Source organism: Salvelinus alpinus, chromosome 31, assembly GCF_045679555.1.
Source record: "Salvelinus alpinus chromosome 31, SLU_Salpinus.1, whole genome shotgun sequence".
NCBI lineage: Eukaryota > Metazoa > Chordata > Actinopteri > Salmoniformes > Salmonidae > Salvelinus > Salvelinus alpinus.
This window is the reverse complement of record NC_092116.1, coordinates 10,358,769-10,384,041: the sequence shown is the minus strand read 5'-3', so window position 1 is coordinate 10,384,041 and position 25,273 is coordinate 10,358,769. Positions and strand designations below refer to the sequence as shown.

The 25,273-nt window shown below is 45.4% G+C and overlaps 2 protein-coding genes across 2 annotated transcripts; both read left to right on the top strand.

The window, feature by feature from the left end:
• Positions 1-237: 237 nt before the first annotated feature.
• LOC139561673 (leucine-rich melanocyte differentiation-associated protein-like) lies at positions 238-8,798 on the top strand. Its single transcript, XM_071378916.1, has 4 exons — positions 238-1,560; positions 1,739-1,930; positions 8,093-8,170; positions 8,618-8,798. Exons 1-4 carry the CDS (start codon positions 1,376-1,378, stop codon positions 8,760-8,762), a joined length of 600 nt encoding a protein of 199 aa, XP_071235017.1. The 5' UTR covers positions 238-1,375; the 3' UTR covers positions 8,763-8,798.
• Positions 8,799-19,367: 10,569 nt separating this feature from the next.
• LOC139561024 (cytoplasmic aconitate hydratase-like) lies at positions 19,368-25,269 on the top strand. Its single transcript, XM_071377825.1, has 10 exons — positions 19,368-19,578; positions 19,838-19,980; positions 20,288-20,459; positions 20,703-20,803; positions 21,051-21,167; positions 21,468-21,642; positions 21,841-21,953; positions 22,289-22,444; positions 22,708-22,893; positions 23,199-25,269. The coding sequence occupies exons 1-10, from the start codon at positions 19,368-19,370 to the stop codon at positions 23,307-23,309; spliced, it is 1,485 nt and encodes a 494-aa protein (XP_071233926.1). The 3' UTR covers positions 23,310-25,269.
• Positions 25,270-25,273: the final 4 nt, after the last annotated feature.

The following is a 25,273-nucleotide window of genomic DNA, read 5'->3' as shown; positions in this document are numbered from 1 at the left end:
TTCATTACATTTCTATCTGAAACTTAACATATTGTTATGCCACTTGTTATGCCGGGTCTTGGCCTTTAGGAGAACCCGTGGACAGGAAGGGGTTAACGGCCAATGTGATTATCCGGATCTTGTGATCCAGAGCTGAGCCATGAATGAGTGCCTTTTATGTGCAGTGAGCAGACTGCATCTCAGCCGGTAGAGCTGCCTGAAAACCACACATCGTGGTGAGTTGGATCAAATGGAATGATTACCTGTATATAGATCTGTTCATGTGCTGTATGTATTGTTTGTGAAATCATGTTTGCCTATTTGAACTGACCTGCTTCTATGAATGTTCCTATGCATCTCTGACAAGTTTGAGAGACAGCTTTGCTGCACCCGTGGTGTCATTCGTGAGCGATCCAGATTGTTTAAAAGTGTTGCTGACCATACAACCTTACCTTTTTCATATAATTTTTTTCAAATAGCAAGATTTAAAGATGTTTGTAGAACTATGAGAGGGCTAATCTGCTTGGAGAAAAACATTTACATTACATTTCGTCTGGTTTTCTAACAGAGTGGGTCATTCATTCATAGCCTCCTGGACTCCAATACCCTCAACCCCGATCTAATGGTGAATTGACTTTATAGTAGCACATGACAACAGGCACTGCTGTTGATCTACTGTATTCTACAAATAAAGAAGGCTGAACTGAATGATAACCGAACCACCTTGCTGACGGTAAACTACTGTATTATGTTCCTCTAGCCAGAAAATGCTTGTTAGTGTATTCTTTCTACCAGTGTAACAGTGCTGTAATGAACTCATGTCAACATTCCAAAATTCAAGATAGACCAACACATCTCAAAGGTGAAAAATGGTTATACATATTCAATGTTGGTCCTGAAGGTCTACTGCTGCTGCTGGTTTCCATGCAATCCCTCCGATCAGTGACTGATTCAGATCTGGGACCAAATACTATTTGAAATAATTTCAAATACTTTAGCTGTGCTTCATTGAGCTTCCCTGTTGCAAACCCCACCCACATAGCAACCCAGGCAGGCTGAAGCAAACGCTTAAAGAACGGAAAAGATTTCAAATAGTATTTGAACCCAGGTTTCCATGGTACATCAGCTGATTTAACTATCTTGTCAGTCAATTATATGTACAATTCAGCAGATGTTTGGGTGAGCGATTAGCATTTTGGCTGCTTGTTTATGTTTAACTCCTGGAGAAGAGGTTTTGGTAATTAGTACTCTCAATAATTAAATCATGATGCCTTTGTCGTTTTAATTTGAGGGTGGATATTGGGAGTTATGGCGCCATGTATCTGAATCCCCTGGTAATCTGGCTAGTTGGCACCGAGAAGTGAGGTGTTGGAGGCTGTAGCTCAGCCTCTTGGCCATGGAGACAGGGGGGCCTCCTGCTGCACCAGGCCAACCTGGCCAACCCGGTCAGCCAGGCCCGGTGCTGGGGCTTCGGAGTCTCTCCTTTGCCTACCAGGGATTGCTAGAGATCCCCTACGAAGTCATACTAGCCCAGCGAGACACCCTGGAAGTGTTGGACCTCAGCTACAACCTGCTGGAGGAGTATCCTTCTGCTCTGAGCCCTGTAGAGACAGAGGCAGATACACACATATTACATACACACGTGCTACACACACATCTGAATTCCATCTCTCTTTCACACACCATTCAGAGACATGCTATGCATGTGTACTATACTATTAACACACAGTCTACCTGGCAATGTTTCTCCTTCATTCAGCTGCCAACGGAGCCCAGCTCTCCTGGGTGAACTGGAGAAGCTCAGCACTCTGATCCTGGACTGCAACAGCTACTCGTCCCACGTCAAGTTCCCCTACATGCCTAGTGTCACCACCGTGTGGATCAACAAGAACAAGATCGGCAACCTGCCCATCTTCGTTGAGGAGATCCGAAGCAAGTTCCCCAACATCAAGTAAGACTGGCTTTTACTGAAGCCATTGGGGCAGTGTGTGCGTGTGTGTTTTTGCCTGGGTGACAGTTTCTGTTGAAGCCAACATCTTTGTTGTTTTCATTCCAAACTGCGTTCAGTAGGGTGCAACATTGTGGAGCATTGAACAGACATGTTAATACAACATAAAAAACATGAGACCATAACACAAACACCATTTTCAAGTTTCAATGTCACATGCACAAGTACAAATCAAATCAATTTATATAGCCCTTCTTACATCAGCTGATATCTCAAAGTGCTGTACAGAAACCCAGCCTAAAACCCCAAACAGCAAGCAATGCAGGTGTAGAAGCAAGGTGGCTAGGAAAAACTCCCTAGAAAAAACAAAACCTAGGAAGAAACCTAGATAGGAACCAGGCTATGAGGGGTGGCCAGTCCTCTTCTGGCTGTGCCGGGTGGAGATTATAACAGAACATGGCCAAGATGTTCAAATGTTCATAAATTACCAGCATGGTCAAATAATAATAAGTAGTAGTTGTCGAGGGTGCAGCAAGTCAGCACCTCAGGAGTAAATGTCTTGGCTTTTCATAGCCGATCATTAAGAGTATCTCTACCGCTCCTGCAGTCTCTAGAGAGTTGAAAACAGCAGGTCTGGGACAGGTAGCACGTCCGGTGAACAGGTCAGGGTTCCATAGCCGCAGGCAGAACAGTTGAAACTGGAGCAGCAGCACGGCCAGGTGGACAGCAAAGAGTCATCATGCCAGGTAGTCCTGAGGCAAGGTCCTAGGGCTCAGGTCCACCGAGAGAGAGAAAGAAAGAGAGAATTAGAGAGAGCATACTTAAATTCACACAGGACACCGGATAAGACAGGAGAAGTACTCCAGATATAACAAACTGACCCTAGCCCCCCGACACATAAACTACTGCAGTATAAATACTGGAGGCTGAGACAGGAGGGGTCAGGAGACACTGTGGCCCCATCCGATGATACCCCCGGACAGGGCCAAACAGGCAGGATATAACCCCACCCACTTTGCCAAAGCACAGCCCCCACACCACTAGAGTGATATCTTCAACCACCAACTTACCATCCTGAGACAAGGCCGAGTATAGCCCACAAAGATCTCCGCCACGGCACAACCCAAAGGGGGGCGCCAACCCAGACAGGAAGATCACGTCAGTGACTCAACCCACTCAAGTGACACACCCCTCCTAGGAACGGCATGAAAGAGCACCAGCAAGCCAGTGACTCAGCCCCTGTAATAGGGTTAGAGGCAGAGAATCCCAGTGGAGAGAGGGGAACCGGCCAGGCAGAGACAGCAAGGGCGGTTCGTTGCTCCAGAGCCTTTCCGTTCACCTTCACACTCCTGGGCCAGACTACACTCAATCATATGACCCACTGAAGAGATGAGTCTTCAGTAAAGACTTAAGTTGAGACCGAGTCTGCGTCTCTCACATGGGTAGGCAGACCATTCCATAAAAATGGAGCTCTATTAGGAGAAAGCCCTGCCTCCAGCTGTTTGCTTAGAAATTCTAGGGACAATTAGGAGACCTGCGTCTTGTGACCGTAGCGTACGTGTAGGTATGTACGGCAGGACCAAATCGGAAAGATAGGTAGCAGCAAGCCCATGTAATGCTTTGTAGGTTAGCAGTAAAACCTTGAAATCAGCCCTTGCCTTAACAGGAAGCCAGTGTAGGGAGGCTAGCACTGGAGTAATATGATCAAATTCTTTGGTTCTAGTCAGGATTCTAGCAGCCGTATTTAGCACTAACTGAAGTTTATTTAGTGCTTTATCCGGGTAGCCGGAAAGTAGAGCATTGCAGTAGTCCAACCTAGAAGGTACAAAAGCATAGATTAATTTTTCAGCATCATTTTTGGACAGAAAGTTTCTGATTTTTGCAATGTTACGTAGATGGAAAAAAGCTGTCCTTGAAACAGTCTTGATATGTTCGTCAAAAGAGAGATCAGGGTCCAGAGTAACGCCGAGGTCCTTCACAGTTTTATTTGAGACAACCATCAAGATTAATTGTCAGATTCAACAGAAGATCTCTTTGTTTCTTGGGACCTAGAACAAGCATCTCTGTTTAGTCCGAGTTTAAAAGTAGAAAGTTTGCAGCCATCCACTTCCTTATGTCTGAAACACAGGCTTCTAGCAAGGGCAATTTTGGGGCTTCACCATGTTTCATTGAAATGTACAGCTGTGTGTCATCCGCATAGCAGTGAAAGTTAACATTATGTTTTCGAATGACATCCCCAAGAGGTAAAATATATAGTGAAAAGAATAGGTGGTCCCAAAACGGAACCTTGAGGAACACCGAAATGTACAGTTGATTTGTCAGAGGACAAACCATTCACGGAGACAAACTGATATCTTTCCGACAGATAAGATCTAAACCAGGCCAGAACTTGTCCGTGTAGACCAATTTGGGTTTCCAATCTCTTCAAAAGAAGACTCCTACTTCCGGCGCCGGAAAGAGATGGCCGCCTCGCTTCGCGTTCCTTGGAAAATATGCAGTATTTTGTTTTTTTATGTGTTATTTCTTACATCGGTACCCCAGGTAATCTTAGGTTTCATTACATACAGTCGGGAGGAACTACTGAATATACGATTAACGTCAACTCATCATCGTTCCTACCAGGAATATGACTTTCCCGAAACGGATCCAGTGTTTTGCCTTCCACCCAATACAATGGACCTGATCCCAGCCGGCGACCCTGTGCGACGCCGTAAAAGGGGCAAACGAGGCGGTCTCGTGGTCAGGCTTCGGAGACGGGCACATCGCGCTCCACTCCCTAGCATACTACTCGCCAATGTCCAGTCTCTTGACAATAAGGTTGATGAAATCCGAGCACGGGTAGCATTCCAGAGAGACATCAGGGATTGCAACGTGCTCTGCTTCACGGAAACATGGCTAACTCAAGAGACGCTAACGGAGTCGGTGCAGCCAGCTGGTTTCTTCATGCATCGCGCCGACAGAAACAAACATCTTTCTGGTAAGAAGAGGGGCGGGGGGGTATGCCTTATGATTAACGAGACGTGGTGTGATCATCATAACAACACACAGGAACTCAAGTCATTCTGTTCACCTGATCTAGAACTCCTCACAATCAAATGTCGACCGCATTATCTACCAAGGGAATTCTCTTCAATCATAATCACAGCCGTATATATTCCCCCCCAAGCAGACACATCGATGGCCCTGAACGAACTTTATCTGACTCTTTGTAAACTGGAAACCACACACCCTGAGGCTGCATTCATCGTAGCTGGGGATTTTAACAAGGCTAATCTAAAAACAAAACTCCCTAAATTCTATCAGCATATCGATTGTGCTACCAGGGCTGGAAAAACCCTAGATCATTGTTATACTAATTTCCGCGACGCATATAAGGCCCTCCCCCGCCCCCCTTTCGGAAAAGCTGACCACGACTCCATTTTGTTGATTCCAGCCTACAAACAGAAACTAAAACAACAAGCTCCCGCGCTCAGGTCTGTTCAACGCTGGTCCGACCAATCTGAATCCACGCTTCAAGACTGCTTCGATCACGCGGATTGGAATATGTTCCGCATTGCGTCCAACAACAATATTGACGAATATGCTGATTCGGTGAGCGAGTTCATTAGGAAGTGCATTGACGATGTCGTACCCACAGCAACGATTAAAACATTCCCAAACCAGAAACCGTGGATTGACGGCAGCATTCGCGTGAAACTGAAAGCGCGAACCACTGCTTTTAACCAGGGCAAGGTGACCGGAAGCATGACCGAATACAAACAGTGTAGCTATTCTCTCCGCAAGGCAATCAAACAGGCTAAGTCCCAGTACAGAGACAAAATCGAGTCGCAATTCAACAGCTCAGACACAAGAGGTATGTGGCAGGGTCTACAGTCAATCACGGATTACAAAAAGAAAACCAGCCCCGTCGCGGACCAGGATGTCTTGCTCCCAGACAGGCTAAACAACTTTTTTGCCCGCTTTGAGGACAATACAGTGCCACTGACACGGCCCCCTACCAAAACCTGCGGGCTCTCCTTCACTGCAGCCGAGGTGAGTAAAACATTTAAACGTGTTAACCCTCGCAAGGCTGCAGGCCCAGACGGCATTCCCAGCCGCGTCCTCAGAGCATGCGCAGACCAGCTGGCTGGTGTGTTTACGGACATATTCAATCAATCCTTATCCCAGTCTGCTGTTCCCACATGCTTCAAGAGGGCCACCATTGTTCCTGTTCCCAAGAAAGCTAAGGTAACTGAGCTAAACGACTACCGCCCCGTAGCACTCACTTCCGTCATCATGAAGTGCTTTGAGAGACTAGTCAAGGACCATATCACCTCCACCCTACCGGACACCCTAGACCCACTCCAATTTGCTTACCGACCCAATAGGTCCACAGACGACGCAATCGCAACCACACTGCACACTGCCCTAACCCATCTGGACAAGAGGAATACCCATGTGAGAATGCTGTTCATCGATTACAGCTCAGCATTTAACACCATAGTACCCTCCAAACTCGTCATCAAGCTCGAGACCCTGGGTCTCGACCCCGCCCTGTGCAACTGGGTCCTGGACTTCCTGACGGGCCGCCCCCAGGTGGTGAGGGTAGGTAACAACATCTCCACCCCGCTGATCCTCAACACTGGGGCCCCACAAGGGTGCGTTCTGAGCCCTCTCCTGTACTCCCTGTTCACCCACGACTGCGTGGCCATGCACGCCTCCAACTCAATCATCAAGTTTGCGGATGACACTACAGTGGTAGGCTTGATCACCAACAACGACGAGACGGCCTACAGGGAGGAGGTGAGGGCCCTCGGAGTGTGGTGTCAGGAAAATAACCTCATACTCAACGTCAACAAAACAAAGGAGATGATTGTGGACTTCAGGAAACAGCAGAGGGAGCACCCCCCTATCCACATCGACGGGTCAGTAGTGGAGAAGGTGGAAAGTTTTAAGTTCCTCGGTGTACACATCACGGACAAACTGAACTGGTCCACCCACACAGACAGCGTTGTGAAGAAGGCGCAGCAGCGCCTCTTCAACCTCAGGAGGCTGAAGAAATTCGGCTTGTCACCAAAAGCACTCACAAACTTCTACAGATGCACAATCGAGAGCATCCTGTCGGGCTGTATCACCGCCTGGTACGGCAACTGCTCCGCCCACAACCGTAAGGCTCTCCAGAGGGTAGTGAGGTCTGCAGAACGCATCACCAGGGGCAAACTACCTGCCCTCCAGGACACCTACACCACCCGATGTCACAGGAAGGCCATAAAGATCATCAAGGACAACAACCACCCAAGCCACTGCCTGTTCACCCCGCTATCATCCAGAAGGCGAGGTCAGTACAGGTGCATCAAAGCAGGGACCGAGAGACTGAAAAACAGCTTCTATCTCAAGGCCATCAGACTGTTAAACAGCCACCACTAACATTTAGCGGCCGCTGCCAACATACTGACTCAACTCCAGCCACTTTAAAAATGGGAATTGATGGAAATTATGTAAAAATGTACCACTAGCGACTTTAAGCAATGCCACTTAATACAATGTTTACATACCCTACATTACCCATCTCATATGTATATATACTGTACTCTATATCATCTACTGCATCTTGCCATCTTTATGCAATACATGTACCACTAGCCACTTTAAACTATGCCACTTATGTTTACATACCCTACAGTACTCATCTCATATGTATATACCGTACTCTATACCATCTACTGCATCTGCCATGCCGTTCTGTACCACCACTCATTCATATATCTTTATGTACATATTCTTTATCCCTTTACACTTGTGTGTGTGTGTAAGGTAGTAGTGTGGAATTGTTAGGTTAGATTACTGTTGGTTATTACTGCATTGTCGGAACTAGAAGCACAAGCATTTCGCTACACTCGCATTAACATCTGCTAACCATGTGTATGTGACTAATAAAATTTGATTTGATTTGATTTGATAATACATATCAATGTAATCCTAAAAACAACATAAGGTAGAACAAACAAGAAATACAAATAAGATAAGAACACAAGAAAGTAAGTAAGCTATATACAGGGTCAGTTCCAATACCATATTTACAATGTGCAGGGGTACTGCAGTGATAGAGGTAGATATGTAAAGGAGTAAGGTGACTAGGCATTTAAGTGTTGTTGTCTGACCTCTGGATGTTTTTACTTCCTTTAGGATTCTCAGCATGATGAACAACGAATCAGCACCCAGCTACTTCAATGGAGGGAGTCTAGACCAGTACATAGACTACAGGTGAGCTTGAGTGAACACAGCTGATACACTAAAGCTGCACCTTTTTGATCAGGTGTCTTTTTAGATTCAGATGAGAAGGATGTGTTGTCTAACCTTACACAGGTCATAGGAATATGACATGATTCTATAACTCAAAATAAGTTAGAGTTAAAATTGTGTGATATGCATTGCATTCGGAAAGTATTCAGACCCATTGACTTTTTCCATTTTGTTACGTTACAGCCTTGTTCGAAAATTGATTAAATTGGTGTTGTTTTTTCGCATCAATCTACACACAAAAAACACTTGCGGGTCAGTTTTGGAACGCGGGCCGCCTGTTACCGACCCCTGCTATATACCAGACTTACTGTTCCTCATCAATATGTTCTGTCATTACTACAGTATGAAATTATGTGCTTTATGCTTTTGTGTCTCGCCCACCAACATGTTCCTCCTCTGGCCACACAGGCAGTATGTGATCAGTCAGATCCCAAGCCTGAAGATCCTGGATGACACTGAGGTTTTGGAGAAAGAGAGAGCGCAGGCTAAGAAGACCTATAGGATGCAGAGGACCAGGGAAGGCAGCAAAAAGAGGAAGGAACTTCAAAATTAAACCCTCCATAACACTGCTCCCTATCGAACTGAACTTTATCAAGATGAGAAAAATAATCATTGTATAGATAGATGACTAGTTCAAGGCAAGTTAGCACAATTTCAAATATATTTTCAACATGTTTATCTATCAAAATTAAAATGGGATCATTTCTCTTATGACTTTATAGTTGGGGTGTTCTAAGCTGACATATGGAATTGTTTTAAGATGGTCATACTATGGAGCATTTAGCTATTTGATTTGGAATTTTAGGACCCCTTCAGGAATAACACATATTTGATCAAATATTGAATTTGGCCTTTACTACTATAGCACATAGAAACACATTGAATAACACATTCATAAATGGCTAAAAAGACCGTCAGAAAATAAATCATAAAGGAACAAGGTTTTGAAGTGTCTGTCCTATATCTAGAAGATATAGGAATGCTCAGGAAATATACATTATCAGTCTAAAGTTTGGACACACCTACTCATTCAAGGGTTTTTCTTATTTTTTAAACTATTTTCTACATTGTAGAATAATTGTGAAGACATTAAAACTATGAAATAACACATATGGAATCATGTAGTTACCAAAGAAAGTGTTAAACAATTCTGAACATATTTTATATTCTTCAAAGTAGCCACCCTTTGCCATGATGACAGCTTTGCACAATCTTGGCATTCTCTCAACCAGCTCTACTTGGAATGATTTTCCAACAGTCTTGAAGGAGTTCCAACATATGCTGAGCACTTGTTTGCTGCTTTTCCTTCACTCTGCGGTCCAATTCATCCCAAACCCTCTCAATTGGGTTGAGGTCGGGGGATTGTGGAGGCCAGGTCATCTGATACAGCACTCCATCACTCACCTCCTTGGTCAAATAGCCCTTACACATCCTGGAGGTGTGTTGGGTCATTGTCCTGTTGAAAATCAAATTATAGTCCCACTAAGCGTAAACCAGATGGTTTGGTGTATCGCTGCAGAATGCTGTGGTAGCCATGCTGGTTAAGTGTGCCTTGAATTCTAAATGAATCACAGAGTGTCACCAGCTAAGCACCCCCACACCATCACACCTCCTCCTCCATGCTTCACGTTTGGAACCACACTGGCAGAGATCATCCGTTCACTTACTCTGTATCTCACAAAGACATGGCGGTTGGAACCAACAATCTCCAATTTGGACTCCAGACCAAAAAGGACAAATTTCCACCGGTCTAATGTCTATTGCTCGTGTTTCTTGGCCCAATCAATTCTCTTCTTCTTATTAGTGTCCTTTAGTGGTTTCTTTGCAGCAATTTGACCATGAAGGCCTGATTCACGCAGTCTCCTCTGAACAGTTGATGTTGAGATGTGTCTGTTACTTGAACTCTATGAAGCATTTATATGGGCTGCAAGTTGAGGCTGGTAACTCTAATGAACTTATCCTCTGCAGCAAAGGTAAATCTTCCTTTCCTGTGGCGGTCCTCATGAGAGCCAGTTTCATCATAGCGCTTGATGGATTACAGTACCGAAGCCAATCCTGCGTTGTCTTGGCTGAGGAGTCGTAGTCCTGTTGGAAGGTGAACCTTCGCCCCAGTCTGAAGACCGGAGCGATCTGGAAACATTTTCAGCAAGGATCTCTCTGTACTTTGCTCTGTTCATCTTTGCCTCGATCTTGACTAGTCTCCCAGTCCCTGCCTCATGAAAAACATCCCCTCAGCATGATGCTGCCACCACCATGCTTCACCGTAGGGATGGTGCCAGGTTTCTTCCAGATGTGATGCTTGGCATTCAGGCCAAAGAGTTCAATCTTGGGTTCATCAGTCTAGGGAATCTTGTTTCTCATGGTCAGAGTCCTTTAGGTGCCTTTTGGCAAACTCCAAGCAGGCTGTCATGTGCCTTTTACTGAGTGGCTTCCGCCTGGCCACTCTACCATAAAGAACTGTTTGGCGGAGTGCTGCAGAAATGGTTGTCCTTCTGGAAGGTTCTCCCATCTCCACAGAGGAATTCTGGAGCTCTGTCAGAGTGAGCATCGGGTTCTTGGTCACCTCCCTGACCAAGGCCCTTCTTCCCCCGATTGCGCAGTTGGACTCCAATCAAGTTGTAGCAACATCTCAAGGTTGATCAATGGAAACAAGATGCACCGGAGCTCAATTTGAGTCTTCTTCTGTAAATAAGTTTATGTTTTTTTTAATTATTCTTTACATTTGTAAAAATGTCAAAAAGCGTGTTTTCGCTTTGTCATTATGGGGAGAAAAATAATTAATTTAATCAATTTTAGAATAAGGCTGTAACGTAACAAAATGTGGAAAAAGGGAAGGGGTTCTGAATACTTTCTGAATGCACTGCATACCCCTTCACCCCTTCAAATTAGTGGATTTGGCTATTTCAGCCACACCCGTTGCTGACAGGTGTATAAAATTTAGCACACAGCCATGCAATTTCCATAGACAAACATTGGTAGTAGAATGGCCTTACTGAAGAGCTCAGCCACCTTTCCAACAAGTCAGTTCGTCAAATATCTGCTCTGCTATGAATCACGCTTCACCATCTGGCAGTCAAATGATCGAATCTGGGTTTGTCGGATGCCAGGAGAATGCTACCTGCCCGAATGCATAGTGCCAAATGTAATGTTTGGTGGAGGAGGAAGAAGGATCTGGGCTGTTTTTCATGGTTTGGGCTAGGCCCCTTAGTTTCAGTGAAGGGAAATCTTAATGCTACAGCATACAACAACATTTTAGATGATTCTGTGCTTCCAACTTTGTGGCAACAGTTTGGGGAAGGACCTTTCCTGTTTCCGTATGCCCCCGTGCACAAAGCGAGGTATATGTAGAAATGGTTTGTTGAGAACAGTGTGGAAGAACTTGACTGGCCTGCACAGAGCCTTGACCTCAACCCCATCGTACACCTTTGGGATGAATTGGAATGTCGACTTTGAGCCAGGCCTATTCGCTCAACATCAGTGCCCGACCTCACTAATGCTCTTGTGGCTGAATGGAAGCAAGTCCCCGCAGCAATGTTCCAACATCTAGTGGAAAGCCTTCTCAGAAGAGTGAAGGCTGTTATAGCAGCAAAGGAGGGACAAACTCCATATTAATGCCCATGATTTTGGAATGAGAGGTTCGACAAGCAGGTGTCCACATACTATTGGTCTTGTAGCGTACCTGCCCTATCCAGAGTAGCCTACTTTCCCTTCTCTCACAGCTGGAAGTGCTAGCTAATCCTTTACCCTCTTCCATGGCTGTTAGCTAGCTACCTACCTACCTACCTTGCTACAAATGCATTTGGAGTTACAATGATAACTACATCAACATAGCTATCTAGCTAAAATGAAGTTAGCAAGCTGTTGATATTTAATTCACATAGCTAGCTATACAGTATGTAAAGTTAGCTAACTATCAAACATTACGTTAGCAGCTCATTTGATTTAGCATGCACATTACGCTTCTGTAGCAAGCTAGCTAGCTATCGTTTTTGATCATTTTCAAAATAGATTTACTTACAGTACTTGAATAGGTTCTCCCATTGACTCCATTTTCTGGGTCCTTAGAAAAAGTAAATAATGGGAAATCTTCTAAGTTTCCAGCAGCAGCTAAACACAGCCAGCCATGTGGACGATTGGAGGACTAACAGACTAGCTGTGTTCGAATACTCATACTAACCGTACCATTTGTGATGTGAATTGAGTATATAGCATTGTAATGACCTGGCAAGATCATAATTGTCCAGACAGAGGATTGAGTTTACGATTCATGGTTTATTCCCAACTCTCCCCCTGGGAGAAAGCTGCACCCGGTAAACAACCTCCCCTACCCTCTCCAGGACACTGCAGGGTCCCACCCAGTGGCTGTCCAACTTGGGGCATCTGCCTTTCTTTATCAGGAGGCTGTAGACCCAGACCAGCTTCCCAACCACAAAGTGCCTTCCCCAGGTGTGCACGTCATAGTTCCTCTTCTGCCTCCCATCTGCATTCACCAGCTGCTCTCTGGCGAAGGTGTGGGCTGTCTCCAGGCGGTCCTGGAGTCTCCGGGCATACTCCGGCCCCGGGGGAACAGGAAGGCTATCCAGGGGCCGACCATACGCCATCTCCGCAGGGGTGCGGATCTCTTTCCCCAGCATGAGGAGGGCAGGCGTGCAGGAGGTGGAGTCTTGGACAGCGGAGCGGCATGCCATGAGGACCATAGGCATGTGCTTGTCCCAGTCATGCTGGTGTTTGACAGAGACGATGGCCAGCTGCTGTCCAAGCATTTTGTTGAAGCGCTCCACCAGGCCATCACTTTGAGGATGGAGAGGAGTAGTGCGGGTCTTGTGCATACCCAGCCTCTCACACATGGTGGCGAACACACGGAACTCAAAGTTTCTGCCTTGGTCGCTGTGGATGGACTCCGCAGCTCCAAACCTGCTGAACATCCCCGCTGTCAGGGCGTCGATGATGGTCTCTGCCTCCTGGTCAGGCAGAGCATAGGCCTCGGGCCATTTTGTGAAATAGTCCATGGCCGTGAGCACCCAGCGGTTTCCACTGTCTGTGGTGGGGAACGGCCCAACTACATCCACTCCCACCCTCTCCATGGGAGCCCCCACTGGGAACTGTTGGAGCTGAGCATGAGAGCGGCCTGGAGGGCCCTTTCTCGCTGTGCAGTTATCAGAGCTATGGCAAAAGTCCTTCAAATCTCTCGTGCTGCCCCCAGTAAAAGCCCCGATGGAGGCGGCGGAGTGTTTTTGTGACCCCAAAGTGTCCAGTCCCCACCCCCCCCAAGAGTGCTCTGGAGCACAGCCTCCCGCAGTGCTTTTGGGACCACCACCTGCCACCTCTCCTCTCCCGTAGCTGACTCCTTCCATGCACGCTGTAGCACGCCATCAGCCAGCCACAGTCTCTCAAACTTTGACCACAACCCTTTGGTCGCGAGTGAGAGCGCTGTCACCTCTTCCCACGATGGCCTCAGCTGCGCCTCTACCCACTGTACGTCTGTGTCCCGTCCCTGCTACTGACCCAATTCAGCCACGTCGACAGTCTGCAGCTCACAGCAGACAGGCCCGATCGCCCGACACACTGTGGCACAGACCCCCTCTGCACACAGCTCTCTCTCTGCTCACAGTGGCGGCAGCCGTCTGCAGTACAGGGCCAATGGGACATGGCGTCGGCCTTTGAGTGGCGTGTCCCTGCCCTGTGCACCACTGTGAAGTCGTCGGGCAGAAGCTCCTCCAACCAGTGTGCAACCTGCCCCTCTGGCTCTCTGAAAGACATGAGCCACTGGAGAGCAAAGTGGTCAGTCCTTAGAGTAAAGGGCAGGCCACCCAGGTAGTACTTGTGTTTGATGGAAGCCACAACAGCAAGGAGCTCCCGCCGGGTGACACAGTAACGGCGCTCATGTTTGTCGAATATTTTGCTGAAGTACGCCACCACACTCTCCCCCCCTGGCCCCACCTGGGCCAGCACCCCACCCATGCCCACATTGCTCGCGTCTGTTTGGTTGCATTTTCCTGAGTATAAAAAGGACCTTAGGTAGGGATTGGTGGGGCATTAATTCATCCCTCAGTTTTAACAACACTAAGGTATTTTCACTTGAGTGATTAGGGTAATTTTTTATATGCAGCAGAGTACAGGCCTAATATCCCATATTGTAATTTGTAACACCATCTGTATGTACATCTGAGACACTCCATTTAGTATGGTATTGTTGTGAATACAGATATACCCCTTTTATGTCCCGCATACTACAGTGTATTCGGAAAGTTTTCAGACCTCTTGACTTTTTCCACATTTTGTTACGTTACAGCCTTATTCTAAAATGGATTAAATACTTTTTTCTTACACATCAATCTGCATACAATACCCCATAATGACAAAGCGAAAACAGGTAAAAAAAAAAAAAGGCACCTAGTGGAGTCTAAGACCAAGACAGACAATATTCTGTGGACTGATGAAACCTAGATTGAACTCTTTAGCCTGAATGCTAAGTGTCACGTCTAGAAAACCTTGCTCCATCCCTACGGTGAAGCATGGTGGTGGCAGTATGCTGTGGGGATGTTTTTCAGCAGTAGGGACTTGGTTACTAGTCAGGATTGAGGGGAAAGATGAATGGTGCAAAGTACAGAGAGCTCCCTGATGAAAACCTGCTCCAGAGGGCTCAGGACCTCAGACTGGAGCGAAGGTTCAACTTCCAACAGGACAACGACCCTAAGCACACAGACAAGACAATGCAGGAGTGGCTTCGGGACAAATCTCTGAAATGTCCTTGAGTGACCCAGCCAGAGCCCGGACTTGAACCCAAGCGAGCATCTCTTGAAAGACCTGAAAATAGCTGTGCAGCGACGCTCCGCATCCAATCTGACAGAGCTTGAGAGGATCCGCAGAGAATGGGAGAAACTCCCCAAATGCAGGTGTGCCAAGCTTGTAGCGTCATACCCAAGAAGCTGTAAACGCTGCCAAAGGTGTTTCATCAAAGTACTGAGTAAAGGTTCTCAATACTTATTTAAATGTGACATTTCAGTGTATTATTATTATTTATTTATTTTTATTCAAAAAAACTGTTTTTGCTTTGTCATTATGGGGTTTTGTGTGTAGATTGGTGAGGGAAAAAAATATTGAATCCATTTTAGAATAAGGCTGTAACGTAACAAAATGTGGGAAAAGTCAAGGGGTCTGAATACTTTCCAAATGCACTGTATGTGGGGTGATTGGCTATAGTGTTGACCAATCACCACTTTGCACCACATTCATGTTCTTTGTAAGTGTCATTTTGGGGCAGTTGACTTGACATATGGCCCCGGCATAGAACACAGATTGTTCTGTGCTGGAGCTAGTCAGTCTTTTAAAGTATTAGTTGTTTGTGTACAATAAACATCACAGAACGGTTTGTTGTGGTGCTTCCACCCATGTTCTCCACATCAGCTGTGCAGTGAGTTATTAGTAAGCTAGATTCATAGTACTAGTCAGGTTAAAGTTAGCTGCTTAGGTGATTGAGCATTAGCCAACATTAGCTCACACTCAGTGAAGATCTCAAGCCACAACAATATGTTACGTTTCGTAGGTATGTATTAATTTGTAGATGTCCATCATCCGTTTCGTATGATGTGTTAAAAATGTAATTTCGTATGATATGTTACAAATTTCAATTTGTACAGTACGTTATGAATTGCAATTCATACAATATCATACTTTTTGCGAATTCCTAACATATTGTACTGTCAGCAAATTTGTAACATGTTATTAATTACAATTTGTTGATGCTAACGTTGGCTAGGTGGCTAACGCTAGCTAGGCTAGGGGTTAAAGTTAGGAGTTAGGTTAGGGCAGTGGTCACCAACCTTTTCTGAGTCAAGATCACTTTCGCAGTTAAAAAGCAAACTGAGATCTACTGCTCAGATATATATATATTTTTTTTTTTACATTAACCTCACACAAACAGTTTTGTAGGAATGAGGTTAGTGCAGTAGGCCTAATACATTATCACAACATATTGGCTATATGATTGGCATGCCAATATTGTTAATCAGACCATATTATATTTCAAAACTCGAGCTTTGATAACAAAATAGATAAGTTGTTTTAGCATTTAGCACGTGTGAGGCACTGTGGAGCATGAATTGAAATAATTTGCTTTTTTATTTTACTGGACTTGATGGTACCTGCATCTGATGGTCAAATCACGACGTCAGTGATCTTCAGTTCGAAAATTCGGAGCTCTAGAAAGATGCCCGAGTTTCGGACTTGGAATTCCGAGTTGGATGACCATTCAAAAGATTTTTCCCAACCGCCTTCCATGGTCCCTGCTCTCTCCTTCCTTTCCTCCGGTGAGACTGACCAGAGAGAGGGGACACCGTCTTCCACCTGATGGCGAAACTCGAGTCGCAAAGCATCTGTCTCCTGCACAAATTCATGTTGTTCCTATGACCAGAGAAAGTTAAATATTCCTTAATATTAAAATCGACACGACGAGCTGCTGCTAATAATAAAACGCAGGGCTATCGATACTTGGCTACTCATTCATTGCATCTGCAGCCCAAGCAGAAGTACGGAGAAGCGCGTTTTGTAATATTGTTGAATAAAAACAGTGACAGCGCTGAATATAAACTTAAACATGAACTCACTCATAAAAACAACAGCTCTTTACTGTATTCGTTGACAGTCTTTCTGTGGTCATGGTTTTAAAAGTTATTACATCTTACGTAGGCTAGTAGCCTATTAAACTTGGCTGTGGCCAGGGTCATGGAAGCTTGGTGGCCACGGTGATTTGAGCTATCCGATTGGGCAGCACAGTAGGTGCACTCGATTTAGTCACAGATTTGCCTCATGTTTGTCTCATGGGAACACTGCCTACCGGGTGCGCAAGACGTTTGAATCATGTGCACCTACCGGTAACAGCTCAACACGATTTTGAAAAGGAGCGCAAGCCTTTATCGTTCGTTGGCTTTTCTACAGAAATATTTGGTGATCGACTAGGAATGCCTTGAAGGTCGGTCGATCGACCGGTTGGCGACCACTGGGTCCTGGTAAGGGTTAGCTAACATGCTAAGTAAACTCAGCAAAAAAATGTACATCCTCTCACTGTCAACTGTGTTTATTTTCAGCAAACTTAACATGTGTAAATATGTGTATGAACATAACAAGATTCAACAACTGAGACATAAACTGAACAAGTTCCACAGACATGTGACTAACACAAATGGAATAATGTGTCCCTGAACAAAGGGGGGTCAAAATCAAAAGTAACAGTCAGTATCTGGTGTGGCCACCAGCTGCATTAAGTACTGCAGTGCATCTCCTCCTCATGGACTGCACCAGATTTGCCAGTTCTTGCTATGAGATGTTACCCCACTCTTCCACCAAGGCACCTGCAAGTTCCTGGACATTTCTGGGGGGAATGGCCCTAGCCCTCACCCTCCGATCCAACAGGTCCCAGACGTTCTCAATGGGATTGAGATTCGGGCTCTTCGCTGGCCATGGCAGAACACTGACATTCCTGTCTTGCAGGAAAGAACACACAGAACAAGCAATATGGCTGGTGGCATTGTTATGCTGGAGGGTCATGTCAGGATGAGCCTGCAGGAGGGGTACCACATGAGGGAGCACGATGTCTTCCCTGTAACCCACAGCGTTGAGATTGCCTGCAATGACAACAAGCTCAGTCCGATGATGCTGTGACACACCGCCTCAGACCATGACGGACCCTTCATCTCAAAATTGATCCCACTCCAGAGTACAGGCCTCGGTGTAACGCTCATTCCTTCGACGATAAACGCGAATCAGACCATCATCCCTGGTGAGACAAAACCGCGACTCGTCAGTAAAGAGCACTTTTTGCCAGTCCTGTCTGGTCCAGCGACGGTGGGTTTGTGCCCATAGGCGACGTTGTTGCCAGTGATGTCTGGTGAGGACCTGCCATACAACAGGCCTACAAGCCCTCAGTCCAACCTCTCCGCCTATTGCGGACAGTCTGAGCACTGATGGAGGGATTGTGCGTTCCTGGTGTAACTCAGGCAGTTGTTGTTTCTATCCTGTACCTGTCCCGTAGGTGTAATGTTCGGATGTACCGATCCTGTGCAGGTGTTGTTACACGTGGTCTGCCACTGCGAGGACGATCTGCTGTCCGTCCTGTCTCCCTGTAGCGCTGTCTTGGGCGTCTCACAGTACAGACATTGCAATTTATTGCCCTGGCCACATCTGCAGTTCTCATGCCTCCTTGCAGCATGCCTAAGGCACGTTCACGCAGATGAGCAGGGACCCTGGGCATCTTTCTTTTGGTGTTTTTCAGAGTCAGTAGAAAGGCCTGGGAAACAGTGTTTAAACCCTTTACAATGAAGATCTGTGAAGTTAGTTTGATTTTTACGAATTATCGTTGAAAGACAGGGTCCTGAAAAAGGGAGAAAAAGGGAAAAAGGGAGTTTAGTTGCAAAGTTGCTAAAGTTGTCAGTTTATTAGATTTTAACACGCAACCATTTGCGTTATACGCCTACCAATCTACTCTAACCAACCACCACCTCTTTCCCTTTTGCCTTAAGTAACCTTCTGTCTTGTGTAACCAATACTAATTTGTGTGTCTGTCAGATTTACTTTACTATGTTACATCTAGTCTATGAGAACAAGCTGGAATTCCATGTCATACAATGCAAAGTAGCAATGTTGTTGTTTACACTGAACCTTGTGTTGTTTCCTCCAGGTAACCCCAGGTATATGTGAGAGAGAGGGAGGAAGACTACAGCCATGAGTAACCCTTTTGCACACATAGTTGAGGCTTTGGACCCAAACAACCCTGACCACAAGTTCTACAACCTCTCAAAGCTTGGAGACCCCAGATATGGTAGGATCTCAAAATACCACCACACCTTTGGCAATTGTTTGTGTGCATGGTTGGTGTACTATGCAACATTTGGGAAATTCAATGAAGATCTCATCAGATTTATGAATTGAATTTCACATCATTTTTTGAACTGTCACGATTTCAAATGAACTGGACTCCAACCCAAGAAGCATCGAGGCTGTAATCGCTGCCAAAGGTGCTTCAACAACAATTTCCCCCAAAAAACTTTTAGGGGTATTTTGTATAGATTGTTTTTTTCCCCTCATCACTGTAATCCATTTTAGAATAAGGCTGTAATGTAACAAAATGTGAAAAAAGTCAAGGGGTCTGAATACTTTACGAATGCACTGTTTGCCCCCTGTTCCACAGTGGGGCTCCAAAGCGTTCCGGAACATGCGCATCATTCCCCCCGGCTCGGGGATTGTGCACCAGGTCAACCTGGAGTACCTGGCCAGGGTGGTGTTTGACCAGGACGGCTACTACTACCCTGACAGCCTGGTGGGCACCGACTCCCACACCACCATGATTGACGGCCTGGGTGTGCTGGGCTGGGGTAAGACCTGGCTTGGATTGTGTACACTGTTCTTGGAACCAACTCAAATAATTGCTAATAGTGTTAAAGGGATAGTTCAACCAAATTACAAAATGACTGCACAGTTTTTAAACTTCCAAGTGGGGCACTTAAGGCTATCCCCTTTAACCTACAAATAACCCATAAGCATCAAACCCAAAAATGTACTTTAGCCAAATATGAGCTATCTAGCCTTGCTACAGGAATGTGCCTAGACCTGGACTTAATCTTGCCTGACATGTTTGTGTGGGCGGGATCGAGGCGGAGGCCGTCATGCTGGGCCAGCCAATCAGCATGGTGCTCCCTGAGGTCATCGGCTACAGGCTTGAGGGCACCCCAGACAAGTTCATCACCTCCACCGACATCGTCCTCACCGTCACCAAGGTAATCGGTTAGTCAGTTGCATGACAGTGGGGCCACTGTTTATCTATCCTTTTAGACATCTCTTTTGAACAAATCTGTCTAATCAGTATAGTTCAAGGCATGAAATTATTAAACAAAGTAGTACTATCAATGCGATCCATTTGGAGGCTGTTGATTTGTTACTTGAAAAACTGACTTGCCCTAAGGGGATCAATAAACTTGTATTAAATAGTTTAGTTGTAGATAAACAATGGTGAGTGTTTCATTCCACAAGTGTATGTCACATAGAAACACCACTTGTCTGAGTGCTCTCCCTCTGTGCCCACAGCACCTGCGCCAGGTCGGCATCGCGGGGAAGTTTGTGGAGTTCTTCGGCCCAGGTGTGGCACAGCTGTCCATCACCGACCGAGCCACCATTGCCAACATGTGCCCAGAGTATGGAGCCACTGCAGCCTTCTTCCCCGTGGACCACATCAGTGTTCAGTACCTGGAGCAGACAGGTGGGATCTTTTAAATGTTGCATATTAGAGAAAAAGCAGGACAGATGCTACTTTTAAACTGTAGCCTTTGAGGTTTTAGCACCTACTGTCAACAATGTCTAAGAACCTCAGAGTTATTTGAATTGTAAAACGTGGCTGGCAACAGTATATCACCTTCTCGTGGCAGTCAAAACTTTGTCCTGTCTCTTTTTTCCCTTCATTTCTTTTTTCATCATTGCTCTTTTTGCTGCTCCCTCTACTCAGGGAGAGATGCTGAGAAGCTGGACCACGTCACTAGGTATCTGAAAGCAGTCGCCTTGTTCAGAGACTACAGCAACTCCTCCCAGGATCCCGACTTCACCCAGGTACTGGATCATTTTAAAATGCATTTATCTATTAGAAATGTACATTTCTAGACTTATGACAAAAGATTGTCAGGCATGAGTTATGGCAACTTTGGCAAGTTATTCTGTTTTGAAAATGATTGGACACGGTCTATGTCTGGGATCTACAGTATGTGTCAAGTGATCACTAATAAGTTTCACACAAAAAATCCTAATTCTTGTTCTACTTTCCCTCTACTCCCCCCTGCCCCCTCTCCATCCTATGCAGGTGCACGAGCTGGACCTGAGCCCCGTGGTCCCGTGCTGCAGTGGTCCCAAGAGACCCCACGACAGGGTGGCCGTGACGGACATGAAGACAGAATTTGAGGCCTGCCTAACAGCTAAGGTAACGACAACACCTGCCTTTCACTCACTTGTTGATATCTACATGCTGATAGGATATCCTGTTATCACAAGTCCTTCCCTTAACATTTGTGTGTGTATGAGGTGTGAACAGATTTAGAAAACCTAGAGGGGGCATTTGGGACAACAGACTGTGATTGCATGCACCATTTTAAAGTAGTCAACCGGATTGGACTTACTATGGGTTAAGGAGGCATCACAGATTTCCATCCAGGTCAGTAGGAGGGGTCATGCTAGAGGTGTGCCCACTAGCTTTTCTAACTCAGTGGACATGTCTTTGCAGCAAGGCTTCAAGGGTTTCCAGGTGGCCCGGGAGCATCACCACGCAGAGGTTCCCTTCCAGTTCAATGACAAGGAGTACAGCCTCTCCCATGGCTCAGTGGTCATCGCTGCCATCACCAGCTGCACCAACACCAGCTGCACCAACACCAGCAACCCTTCTGTTATGCTGGGGGCTGGTACGTACTAGCCCTTGTCTCATGCCCTATGTGGGTTGTGTTCATTAGACACCAAACAGAATACATTTTTCTGAAATGGGGAGGGACTACCTGCAGTTTTTCATTACATGCCCGAATGAACACGACCCAGCTGATTTGACTTCTATCTGGGAAGTTGTTTAGTCATTGAGGTTGAATTGGTTCTGTGTTGCTTTTCAGGTCTCCTGGCAAAGAAGGCCATCAAGGCTGGACTGAGTATGAAGCCCTACATCAACATCCATCAACATCTGTCTCTTCAACAAGTTCCTGAACAAACAGGCACCGCGTACCCTGCACCTACCCTCTGATGAAACGGTATAATGTCCTGGAACAACGGATAACGTAATAACTTTCAGTAATGTAATATTCTTTCCTGTTATAATGTAATAAAACCGGGTAAAGTTATACAGCTCCAGATAATTGTATAACTTATTACATTATCTGGTGGCTATTACTTTATCAAATGAGTAACACAATTTTTATGACTATTGTATTAACTTACAATAAAAGTATGTTTAGCGTTTCTTCTTGTATTTTGACTGCATATTACAGTGTATTTTGTTATATGGCTGTTATATGGCTGTTATATGTACTATGGTTGTCCCTATGTATCAATGTATGTATTCAGTGTGCTCTAGCCATGGTCTGCTTCCCTGTACAGCTGGATGTGTTTGATGCTGCAGAGCGTTACCAGCAGGCTGACTTCCTGCTCATGATCCTAGCTGGGAAGGAGTACGGCTCTGGCAGCTCCAGAGACTGGGCCGCTAAAGGCCCTTTCCTCCTGGTCAGTCTCTCGACTTCGATCACAACAGCGTTCTCATCACACCAACTAATTTAATCATGTATGATGTAGTAGCTGAATGTAAATTAGGGGCTAGCCTGTATGATACTTTTCGGTATCAATATAAGATTCTGGTGGGCTATATGGATGTTTTTTTTATTGATCAAAGATCATAAAATACAAAGTAGGTACACATAGCCCACCGTTTGTTATGTGGATACCCACTGTTACCTGCCTGTCACCCTTCCTCTGTTCCCCTCTCCCAGGGCATCAAGGCTGTGCTGGCAGAGAGCTATGAGAGGATCCACCGCAGTAACCTGGTGGGCATGGGGGTCATCTGTCTGGAGTACCTGGCCGGGGACACGGCAGTCACCCTGGGCCTGACGGGCCGAGAGCGTTACACCGTGGTCATCCCAGAGACACTCACACCCAGGGTGATTGTTGACATTAAGGTACGACCGGTGATTACATAGGGTGGGAATTGGGAAATTCTCAGTGGAAAGGGAAAATTGGACACCTAGTCAGTTGTACAACTGAATGCCTTCAACTGAAATGTGTCTTCCGCATTTAACCCAACCCCTCTGAGTTAATGAGTTATGCGAATGTCTGAGTTGCTAGTAGATGTCTAGTCCAAAAAAAGAACACTTTGTGATTTCTATGAACTCTCTAATACATTATGATTCTGTAATACACTTGAAAAGAGCAACTTTTTTTTACTATGAGCAACCTACAACTGTCTGTTTCCCTTCCCTTACAGCTCGACACGGGCAAAACATCCCAGGCGAGGATGAGGTTCGACACAGACGTGGAGCTGACGTACTTCCACAACGGAGGCATCCTCAACTACATGATCCGCAAAAATGTCTGAAGACTAGAAGGAGCGCACCATCGGGATCAAGCCGCGCTGAACACACACATCCTCCATGTAGACGGAGAGACAGAAAGCCCTGACTCGCCCTCTGTTGGTTTGAGTTTACCATTTGGTTTTCATCATGTTGTCTCCATTGGTTTTAGTGCATTAATCAACCGCAGTACTGGTTACATACTTGATCGATTGCAGGTAGGGATGATGAAATGAAAGTCAGAACCCCCCACATTTAACACTGGTATGATAGACACCTGGGTTCAAATAGTAATAAAGCCCAGCCAAAGTATTTGGAAGAAAACAAATGTTTTTTAAACCCTGGTCTCATATAAAGTGACAATAGTACAGTAGCCAAGGACTTCTGGCCTCTCACCCTACCGCTGTGTTGCCAAACCAAGTGCTAACATTAGCTAGCCATGCACATAAGCCTAGTCTGCCCTGGTTGTTGGTTCAAAGCTGCCATTCATTATCTGTCCCGACCAGGATTGTATTTGTTGATTTTAAATTCATGTCAGTTTAAAATAATTGCTGCTGTCGTGGAGTAGACATGGGCTCCTTCTGAAATTGCACCCTATTCACTATCTAGTGCACTACTTTTGACCAAAAGTAATGCACTACATAGGGAATAGGATGCCATTTCAGACGCACCCATGGTGGAGTTCCATTCTGTGTGTTCTGTTTGAACAAGAGATTGCCATGGCTATTCTAATTATTGCCCTTAAAATGTTTAAGTTGACATTATTAGCCCTCCCCTTTTGGAGAGGTATAGTATATTGTGTGCGCTTCTCCGTCTGAGAATTTGAGGCAGCGTAATTCCAGTCTTGTAAAATGTACTTTTCTCTCTTAACCAATTGGTGTTTAGCTGTAGGACTTCTATGATTATGTAGTGCTAAGTGCTTATTACTGTTGGTGAGTAGGGTGCAAAATTCCAGATCCAGTTCATTCCCGGTTGTTCCAGGTCTTCCTGGTTAGTAGATTCAGGAGGGAATGAGCAGAAAATGCAGGAATTCTCCAACCGGGATTTTTTGGGAAAGTTGATGAAATGAGTGAGCGAATGTTGCACCTTTTTTCTTTCCTGTTTTGGGAAAGTTACCAGAATTGTTCAACCCGAATGGTGAGTTTGGCTGGAGTTTGGCTACCCTAGTACTAGTGTAACAGGGGGCGAGTTAATCAAGTCAATCTATCAAATGAATATATGTAAACCTCATTAGGTTTCTGACCTGAAGCCACATTTAATATTTTCTTGAAGCACTAATGGTTTTACGGACCAAATTGTTACTGTCTATCAAATTGGAATGAAGGCCTACTTTGAGATTCGTACTTGTTTGTGACCTCGTCGCTCTGATATGGATAAAAATGTGTATTTTGTCTGCTACAAGGTCATATCAGGGCTAGTGGCTGCTTCCTAATAGTCTTAGTGCTGTCCCCTTCCCGTTCTCCTTTCCATAACTGGAGAGGCCAGGGGAAATTCCTGGTACATATCCACCATATTGCTTTCGCCTATTATGTATTCTTAGTGATTGCATAATGATTTATATCAACTGTTATGTTATGGGCAGGTTGGCGTTTATTGGGATGAGTCTTGTCCTGGAGGCAGAACTGAGCGATTTCCGCTAGATGGGCCAGCTGCAAAGTCAAAATTGCCTATATTGTAACATTTATGGAAGAAAAACATTGCATTTTTGGTCTTAATTTAAGATTAGGGTTAGCAGTGTGGTTAGGCTTAAAATGAAATGTTATGACTTGTGGCTGTGCCAGCTAGTGCAGTGCAGTTACCTCCAGATCAAGATTCATGATGAAAAATGCTAACCTGCATGATATGGCTCAGGGGCAGAGTAGACTACGTTTGTCAAATTGTTGAACTTCTACTTTACTCAAATGCAGGATTGTTGTGTCAAAATAATTTTGCATTATTAGCCTATTCTTGAAAAAATAACTAATAAAGCAGTAAAATAAAAATTGACCTG